Below are 10,388 nucleotides of genomic sequence, written 5' to 3' on the forward strand. Positions count from 1 at the left end.
CAGTGTCACTGAAGCTACTAATATGAATTTGACCCAACTCCGGGAGGCAGTGGAAGACAGGAGGGCCTGGCGTACTCTGGTCCATGGCGTCACGAAGAGTCGGACACGACTTAACGACTAAACAACAACAACAACAAGATTTTTCAAGATGCTCATAATATAAGCCCTTCCCCAAAAATAAGCCCTAGTTAAGTGAAAGCCCCCCTCCACCCCTGTACAGCAACCAGAAGAAGATGGTATGACTGTATCAGAATAAATGTTGATTGTTGTCCATGAAAAAAATAAAACATCCCCTGCAAATTAGCCCTAAGGTGTTTTTTGGAGCAAAAAACAATATAAGACCCTGTCTTATTTTTGGGGAAACACGGCAGTTATCCAGAGGCAAATAATGGCTGTCGGAAGACCAGCATGCACCAAAAAACATTAGGAAAAATTGTATCTAAATGTAGGGTTCTTTATCTTGTTAACTGGATTTCAATGAGCAAAAATTAAATTCCTCCCTTTGCCTTATTATCAATCTCCAGACCAGGGAGTCTTAGTAGCCATAAGCTCAGCACTAGACTGCTGCACTCTCCCAGTGAAATACCCAATAATCCTAACAATATTGATAAATCCAGCAGCTTTATTCTCTTGGGGACTTTCTGGCGAGTTTTGGGGGAGGTGGACCTTTCTTCACAGAGACTCTGACAATACTCAGACAAATTGCTTATCCAAATTGCCCCCCCCCCGCCATCAGATAACTGCTCATTTAATCTCCCCAGAATTCTTGGGGAACTGCAACACGCGCATATAATCCACTCACCTCTGTCGAGGTCCTGCATGCTTTCATCCAGATGCAAGTCAAAAACACGCACTTCTGCAAGGTTAGGCTCCTCATCCAAAATCATCTGGACGAGGTGTTTCCCCAGAAAACCAGAGCCACCGGTTACAACGTAGATTTGTTTCTCGCCCGTCGCTGCCATTTTCTCTGCACAAGGGAAGAAATCAAGGATGCCTTTGAGATGGGAGAGGAAGAATGGGGAGGTTTGAAGGTGGGGGCAAACTGGGAAGCTGGAATTCTCATGTAACTATTGTTAAGAAAAAGAGGAGGGAGCTATTTCTAGAATAGCTGATTGGATAACTCGGTGGTTTAGGTATCTGGCCGTAGAGTCTGAGGTTTCGAGTTCAATTCCCCACTGTACCTGCTTCGAGTACAGCCAGCCTGTGACAAGCTGCACAGTCCCAGGGCAAGCCCAGAAGAAGAGAAGGGTAAACCTCAGTATTCTCTACCTGGAAAACCCGAAAAGGGTTGTCATAAATAAGAATTAGCTTGATGGCAGATGATTATTATTAGTTCTAGAATGCATTCAACGAAGGCTCCCCAGAAGGAATAATAATAATAATAATAATAATAACAACAACAACAACAACAACCACCACCACCACCACCACCACCACCACCACCACCATCATCATCATCATCATCATCTTAGAACTGAAGAGCTGGAAGGGCCCCTATGGATCATTGGGTCCAGCCTCTGTCAAGAAAGCACAGGGGAAGGAAGGAAGGAAGGAAGGAAGGAAGGAAGGAAGGAAGGAAGGGCATGAACATGGCTACCTTTTGGAAGGAGGAAAAGCAGCCACAGCATCATAAAGCTGATATGACAATACAGTTCTTGGCATACATTGGTTCCTTCTAAATGACCACAGGAATGCCCTGAATTTTCACAAGAATGCAGTGAACCATAGATGACGGATGGATGGCCTGTGCAAACTGATGGCTTCAGGACTGCCTTCAAGGGACCAGACAGAAGAGAACAGCTACCCTTCCAAATGGCCACTGAAGCATCCTGAGATGGCAAGGGCAGACCAGTCCACCAGGTGTCACGGGGTCATCTCGGGTGCTCCTCACTGGGATGCTTCCCACTCTGTTGTGTTTCAGTCACTATTGTGGCACTCATCAGTAGGCCAGTATTATCTTCCATTTCTTATATATTACACGGCTCCATACTGGAAACAGTAGTAGGCTTGCAAATGCAAGATTTGGCGATACCTTTATAGACTACTACTACTACGACGACGACGACGACGACGACGACGACGACGACAATAATAATAATAATAATAATAATAATAATAATAATAATAATAATAATAATAATAATAATAATAATAATAATAATAATAATAATAATAATAATACAATATGCGAGCTGTCGTGGATCAGGTCCACTTTGTCAAGCAATTACCATTGTGAAAAACTTAAAAATCAAAAGTTCATGGCAAGATGGATTTCACCAGGAAAGGGGCAGGCTGTGTTGCAGCTGTTTTTTTTTTTTTTTTTTTTTTTTTTTTTGATTTATATACCGCCCCATAGCGCTACAAGCACTCTCCGGGCGGTTTACAATTTAATTATACAGGCTACACATTGCCCCCCCCAGCAAGCTGGGTACTCATTTTACCGACCTTGGAAGGATAGAAGGCTGAGTCAACCTTGAGCCGGCTACCTGGGATTTGAACCCCAGGTCGTGAGCACAGTTTTAGCTGCAGTACAGCGTTTTAACCACTGCGCCACTGTTGTTTTAAAGTTACAGCTGAGGCAGCTGGGGATGGGATAGCACACCCCGGCTCTTCAGACATATAGGCACAGGCCATGCACACAAACACAAACACACACAGACACAGAGAGCACAGAGAGAGAGAGAGAGAGAGAGAGAGAGGGAGAGCCATTTGGCCTTCATTTGAAATGGACGTGTCTCTGCTTGGCCAGGGAGGGAGCTGGGACGACATAGAAAACCCAAGTTCTCCATCTTCCCCCCTTTTATTTTAGTAGTAGGCCTGTAATCTACCACATAGATAAATAGCATTTCCCCATCAGTAACAAGCAAAAAAGAGCCCATTTTGAAACAAAGACAGGTTTAATTTTGCAATCTCCCCACTGTGTCCGAGTTTGGAAACAGTAAGGTTTCCCAAACTCTATCAACAGTTTCCTTCTGCTTCTTACCATCAGTTGAGTCTTACTCTCATTTATTTCCACAGTCATTTGAAAGAATAAAGCTTTTGTCTGACCATCCAGAGACACTCTCTGCCTGTTACTGCCTAAGAGAGAGGTTTCTCTTGTTTTAATTAATGCATTCTGACTGGAAATGCCAATTACAGTGGTGCCCTGCTTGACAATTACCTCTTTAGAGAACGAAATTGCTTGATAATGAGCATTTTGCGAACACTATTGCGATCGCAAAACGATGTTTGTATGGGGAAAATCCGCTTGATGACGACTGATTCCCTGCTTTGGGAACCGATTTTCGCTAAATGATGATCTAAAAACAGCTGATTGGCGGCTCTCAAAATGGCTCCCTGCTGTTTTGCTGACCTCATTTCGCAAGACAGGGAGCGGAAAATGGCCGCCATATGGAGGATTTTCGCTGCACGAGCAGGTATTTCCTTCATTGGAATGCACTGACCAGTTTTCAATGCCTTCCAATGGGTTTTTTTTTCACTTGACAACGATTTTGCTGTACAGCGATTTTGCTGGAATGGATTATCATCGTCAAGCGGGGCACCACTGTACATGGTGTTAGGTATTCAGTTCCATGGTATGGCATGGAATCAGGGATTTTAACGGAGGAAAATATAACGAAGTTAGAAATGTGGACTCACTACAGGGCGCAAATAATTTTATGGATCACGAAGGCAACCCATCGAACGAATCAAGACCATGAAATCATAAAACTGTGTACACTTAGATATAAATCACATAATCCTTAACCAGCACCGCCAATTTACCTCATGTCAGGAGGTTAAAAATTGACAAACCAACTGTGTAGGGCAGGATGGGGGGGGCATCAGGATCTGGGTTTGAAATTATTAGTTTCTTGCATTACTAATCCTACAGTCTTCCAATGAGCATGGGTGCCAGTTAGGTCTGATTAGAATCGAGAATCGTTTTGGGCTTAAAGAAAGATGTCTCAATGCAACAGAAGCAATCATGTAAGAGAAACCGAAGAACAGAAAAATAAAATAGGAGCAGAGATAATCTTTTCACCAACCCTCAACCATATCCCCAGCAGGTTTTATAACCACATAAAAGGCATAAAGAAAGACACCAACAGATCTTGTTAAAAAAGAAAAAAAAAAGGAGGATGATTAATGTGAATTGGATAGGGATTCTTATAATTCAGACTCTGTGTGTTCTACCAAGGACAGTGACTGACGAAGGAGGAGGTAGAATGCAGAAAAGATCGTACACAAAAGACTGAGCACTCATTTTCTGAATGTGCAGATTTAAAGAGCCACTCAGCACATATCCTCACGGATGATCTCATTCCTGATTAATTGCCTCATAGTCTTATCACACTCACTGGGTGACATAAGGTAAGGCTACCATGCCATATCTTGCCCTTAGATGCCCTTTCTGCGCTTGCTGCCAGCAGATAAGCAAATATTAAAACAATATGGGCCCCAACGGGGCACTTCTCTCCACACTTTTAATTTGCTTGTTAACTCAGATTTATGATGGAATTGAGCCCAATAAGAAGCAGAGCCAATCCTACTCTTAAGGCAGAGTCTCAGGTAACAGATGCTGGATGGAGCTGCGGAAGCCACCCTGCTTTTCCTTTCATGTCCCTGTTGGAGGACAGACAGCACGATATATTCCCCACAACTTTCACTGCACAAAGGATATAATATATATTTACCTATTTTTCTAATCCTCAGTGAAAGAGGTGGTGTTACATTGAGTCACCCCATGAAAAAAAATTATTTTTAAAAATCAAGCATTGAAAGATTCCTTATCCTTAAACGAGCGTGAAAAAAATGACTTTTCTTTGTCAGCAGCAACACTAGCTAGAAAATTGATACGTTTCATAAAAATCTTTATTTTGCACACAAAGCATTGTATTTTCCAGAAAATGGATGTTGGGCAAATACATTTTGGCACAAAGTGTATTTCCCTCCACAAAAAGCATATGTTGTTTTTTTTTGCAAGAAAGAAAACATACTTGTGTGCGTGCGTGTTTTCCTACAAGAACTTGCATATTTCATCCAATTGGTGGAATTTTTTTTCATTATGGTGGCTGGAGAAGAAGGTAACAAGCTTTAACAGGCCTCCTGGTTATATTTACAGTTAAATTGCTAAAAATACTGATGATCAAGCAGGATATTTTAAGAGCATTTCATTTGCAGGCGTAACCTCACCGTCTCTGTGTAATAACGCTGAAGAAGTTAAGGCAGTGTCACCTCCTTTCTGTCCAACGAATGCAAGTTAAACCGCAGCAGCCTCTGTGCTGCAAGGTCGGAAGACCAGCCGTCATAAGATCGAATCCACACAATTGAGCTCCCGTCGCTTGTCCCAACTCCTGCCAGCCTAGCCATTCGAAAGCACGTAAAAATGCTAGCTGATAAATAGGTACTGCCTCGGTGGGAAGGTAACAGCCTTCCATGTCTAGTTGCACTGGCCACGTGACCACGGAAACTGTCTGTGGACAAACGCTGGCTCTATGGCTTGGAAACGGGGATGAGCACTGCGCCCTAGAGTCGGACACGACTGGACTAAATGTCAAGGGGAACTTTTACCTTTACCTATCTTTCATAATAACATAGGCATGCTCTGAAACACAGGATGGGGATGTTGCTGACAAAGGCGATCACTGCCAACTTCTATAAATGGCAGCCTCCAAGTGGGATAAACAGTGTATTCGCGAAGGCTAGGCTGGCAAAAGGGATAAACAGTCTTAGAAGACGTAGCCACATGAGTCTGAGCTAGCATATCAGACAAAAACAAAAGAACATTTGTCCACGAAAGTTTAAATTGAAATATAACAAGTAGCCCTTAAGGTCCCGCAATGTTTTTGTTCTTCTTCATTTTTCTCTTCTTTTGTTTTTGCAGGATAAACAGATTCTTAACCGGATAAGTCAAAGATGCAGGCATAAGAGATGTCTGCAAATGCCTAACAGACACAAGGGTGTAAATATTAAGGCAGGAACGCTGCCCGAGTCACTGTGACCAGCTGTGTTGGTAGGGCTCAGCCTAAAAAATAATGGAAAACGAAGAAGAAACTTGGCAGGACCAGGGATGATGACAAAAGAACGTTCATCGATGGTTGACGTTATTTGCTCGTGTGTAGGAGTTAATTGACATGAAGTGGTTCTTGCTGGAAGGTTGACATTCTGAGACAGAAGCAGGATGTGGCAGGTCGGAGCACCAACACGGGATCATAGGAGATCCAGGTTCTAGGCTCCACTGAGCCACAAATCTCATTGGATGATTTTGGTCCTGTCCCCGGGGATTTTGGGAAGATAAGGCAGTCAGGAGAATGAGAAAGAGAGAGAGAGAATAGCTGCATACATCAACCTAAGTTTGTAAGAGGAAAATCTGAGGATAGTTGGGAGTAATCAATAAATTAAAAATGTAGAACAGATAGATAGCACTATCACGTCTTGAGATGTGGCTGGCTTCTGGGGAGCTGCTGGAACTTCTACTAGTAGCAGGGCATGCTATAATATCCAATTTAAGTTTCACTGGTGTAAACGAATCAAATAAATGCGACACCTTTCTCTCCAGCTCTTCTTTCTCTTCAGGAAAACCACTACCACCAGCAGCAGCAGCTCTTATTTATTTATTTCCTTACTTATTTGAAATATTTCTATCCCACCTTTCTCTTTAAAAAGGACCCCAGGTGGGTCTTGCCACTTCCTGGAACTTCCCGAAGAGAAATACAGAGCAGGCAATGAAGTTATACAATCAAATACATTTCCAGAGAAATGGATACTCATTTCCAGTAGGAAAAAAGTGAATGAGTTCATTTCTGCCTCCACATCATGCATGTCAGTTACTAGGGCCAAGCCTACTAGGATTTGAGCAAACTCAGGTAAACTCCAGTGCCCACTTTTCCTGAACACATATGAGGTGCTAAAGGCAAACATTTCATCAGAGAAATATCTGTCTTATTCTTTTCCAATATACAGTACTTCATGCATTTGCCAAAGGTAGCACCAGTGAGCTCAACATGAAAGCCTTTCGGCAAGTAAATTTGTTGAGCACAAGTGCTGAAAAGCTTAATTCATTGTTCAAGTCACCAAGTGCTTAAATCATGAAACTGTTCTGTTTGCAACAATGAGTTTCAAAGAATAATGGTGTTAAAAGCTTTAACCATTAAAACACTGAATTGCTTGTTTCTAGATTTTACAAAGTAATTTCTATTACTTATTTCCATTTTCTGAGGCAGATCGCATGAGATACGCACAGTTCCTTGAGGAGATGGAACAGCTTAGATAAAGACTTAGAAGGAATAGCTGGAGACTGTCAATGTTGTCCTCCTGTATCTGCTGTCTGATATCCATCCATCCATCCATCCATCCATCCATCCATCCATCCATCCATCCATCCATCCATCCATCCATCCATCCATCCATCCATCCATCCATCCATCCATCCATCCAATTTTTAGCCTACCTTTGTCCTTAAAAAGGACTCGAGGTCACTTACATCACTGAAAGATAATATTAAGTATAACAACAGTGAGTATACAAATACTAAAAAAAAATCACACAAATACCATAATAAAAAACATAAACAATACCAAAACACATTCAAAACAGTAAAGTACAACAATCCATTAAAACAAAAAACAATAACATTCAGCTAGCCAAGTCACTCAGTGAACGCTTGCCTGAAGAGAGTCTTTGCCTGCTTGCGGGAGATCAGCAAAGATGGGGCCAGTCTGGCCTCCAGTGGGAGGGAGTTCCAGAGTCTGGGAGCAGCAACGGAGAAGGACCGATACTGGCCATGGTAATCCCAACCCTGCCATTAGGCAGAGTGAGGCAGCTGCCTCAGGCAGCAGATGTTAGGGACAGAGAATAGTGACAAAAACGTGGGCCTCAAATCCACATGTGGCCACGTGGCCTGCCCTATTAGCACTGATGAGTTCACGTGCCACTTCTGTCAGCCTCTGCTCCAGGAATGGGGAAGGGAGCCATCTTGCAAGGTGCTTCAGGCCAACCTTGATATTTTCCAGAGCTTGGAAATAATGAGCCACAAAGTTTGTGCAACTAGTCATGTTTTTTTTTAATTAGGGTATAATGAAGTCATATTTCAAATGTAACATAAAGAGTATGAAATCACTTTATCAGAACGATTACTAACATATTCTACTGGCTTTCAAAAGTTACTTTTAATTTGAAGGCATTTTTAGAGACATTCTGGCAGGATTCATGCCCTTTGCTTCTCTGTCTGCAGTTTTTCTCCCTCTTAAAAGACGAAACAAGGAGTTATGGGGAAAGAATGCAATTAGTTACTTTTTAAGCCTTGGAATGAATGATGGCCGTTAATGATTAAAAGGACTAAATTTGTTGTTGTTGTTTTAAAATCTCACCAAGTCCTGGCATTTGCAAATTCTTTTCTGGAGGCTTGTCTTCATCGCATATTAATATAAACTCTCCAACCCCATCTCTCCAAAAACTATCCTTCTCCGAAGCACCAAACAACAATGAATCATTTGAAGTATAATATACCAGCAGAAATGTGTGCCAAAAGCAGAATAGGCAGAAGTACAGCCAGCCAGCCAGCCAATGCTTTCCCGCAGAAGACTCCCAAATAACCATTTTTCACAGCTTCACAGGATGATGCCAAAACCCACTCTGAGATACCGCCTTCCTTTGGCCAACCGAAAGATCCTTAAATCACATTTAAGCTTTCATATTTCCATCAATCGAAGCAAAAGAGAGGGAAATGCCAAGCAGTCTGCACTTTTAGTGAAAATCTTGAGATGGAATGTGTGACCTTTCATGCAGCCTGAAAAAAGGTATGCTGGGACACAGGCCAGCTTGGTTCCAGACATGGAAGGCTTTGCAATAAATCTCTCTCCATTCCACAAAGTCATAGGATACAGTACTCCAGGCCAGACCAATTCTTTTGTCACATGATGGAGAAAATCTCATAAGCACATCTTTCCAACTGCAGCAGCAAAAATAAAACAAATAAAGATTTCCTGCTCTTTCGGGATATTGCAGTACGTTTGATGGAGGCCACTCCCTCCCTCTGTCAAACAACAGGGCCGGCCCTGCACATGGTTACATTTCACAGTTCACCTGCCATTACCGAGAAAGCTGGATGCCATATGCCCAGGATCCATCCACTGCTCTACTGGGGGGCATGGATCAGTGCCTCAGGGTCCTTTTCAAGAAGAAAGGTGGTGTAAAAATATTTTTAATAAATAAATAAAAATAGGTAAGAGAGGTTAGAAGAGTTACTTTTTTTGGATTACAAATCCCCCAGCTAGCAGCATGGCCCGCTGGGCGACTGCCAGAGCTGTCGTCCAAAAAAGTAACTTTTCCAAGCTCTTGAGGGTCAAAAAGCCGAACTTCCTTCATTGTACCCTATTTTAGGGAATTCTCTCCTTTGCAAGTTTTATGGTGACGTGCATTTCTTGCCCTTTTGTTATCAGGTGGAGGCAGGCCGTGGTTGAAAGGAAAGGGGGGATCGCTCTGAAATTTGGGGGTGCAACACCCCTCTCTGTTCAAATCACGAATGGTCCTTGGTGGCAGGTCAAGCTTTTTTCTTGGCTCAGATCAGACTATCAAGTGTTCTCTGTCTTAGTGTTTACGAAGCATTTATGCAGGGTACTCTAATGCATGGGGAGAAACCCCTGCCCCAGAAAGAAAAGGATAAACACAGAAGCAAAATGTAGTTTATAGTTCAGTTGCTGTAATACTGTGGTTTGATGCTGGCGTCATATTTTATTACCACTGTGCCCTATTGCCAGGTTTTCTCATATTGTTTTATTAATATATTGTTTTGGCTTTTTATTTTACTGTTCATTGGAAGCTGCCGGTCAGTTCTGCAAATAAAATAAGCCGACCTCCAAGAAACTGGGGAACAAGACTCTGTTAATTACTTTGTGAGCTGCCATTTCAAAGGAGTCGAAGTCTGAAAATACTCTTCTTAAGATGTTCTACACAGAATGTGATGCAGTCATTAATTTCCTCTCTGGCCAGGATACATACAGTATCTAACTTATTCCAAATGACTAAATGAGGCAAAGACCCAACCCCAGATATCATCTAGCTTGCTGGATTAGCCCCCTGGCAAATAGAATTCCACCTCTAAGATCAGTGCACCCTAGTCTACAGGATTTACACATACATTTTAGTTTAAAATGTATATATCAAAATAAGGCATGCACAGTTTCTAGTGGGAAATTGAACTAGAAGATTAGAAATTGAACTAGTAGATTAGATTAGACTAGTAAATTAGAAAAGCCAAGTTTTTACACAAACAAGCAAGGAAAATCAATATTTTGTTCTTTCTTTCTTTTTCTTTTTAACTGCAAAAGATCATAACATTTGTTGAAGCCTTCACAGCCTCCTGCGACGACACTGCAGTCCCTTGGGAGTCCACGGACCACAGGTTA

At 42.1% G+C, this 10,388-nt stretch overlaps 1 protein-coding gene across 5 annotated transcripts in view; it reads right to left on the reverse strand.

Annotated features, from left to right (window-relative positions):
• Positions 1–10,388, reverse strand: part of HSD3B7 (hydroxy-delta-5-steroid dehydrogenase, 3 beta- and steroid delta-isomerase 7) — a 59,314-nt gene that overhangs the window by 27,115 nt on the left and 21,811 nt on the right. For 4 of the 5 annotated variants that reach the window (XM_072976906.2, XM_020807291.3, XM_072976902.2 and 1 more), the window contains one exon: positions 803–967. In XM_072976906.2, the coding sequence (XP_072833007.2) occupies positions 803–962 (160 nt within the window). In that variant the 5' untranslated portion in view covers positions 963–967. Of the gene's footprint in view, positions 1–802; positions 968–1,181; positions 1,329–10,388 lie in introns of those variants that run through there. The other variant, XM_072976907.2, reaches the window with a different exon arrangement.

Source organism: Pogona vitticeps, chromosome 6, assembly GCF_051106095.1.
Source record: "Pogona vitticeps strain Pit_001003342236 chromosome 6, PviZW2.1, whole genome shotgun sequence".
NCBI lineage: Eukaryota > Metazoa > Chordata > Lepidosauria > Squamata > Agamidae > Pogona > Pogona vitticeps.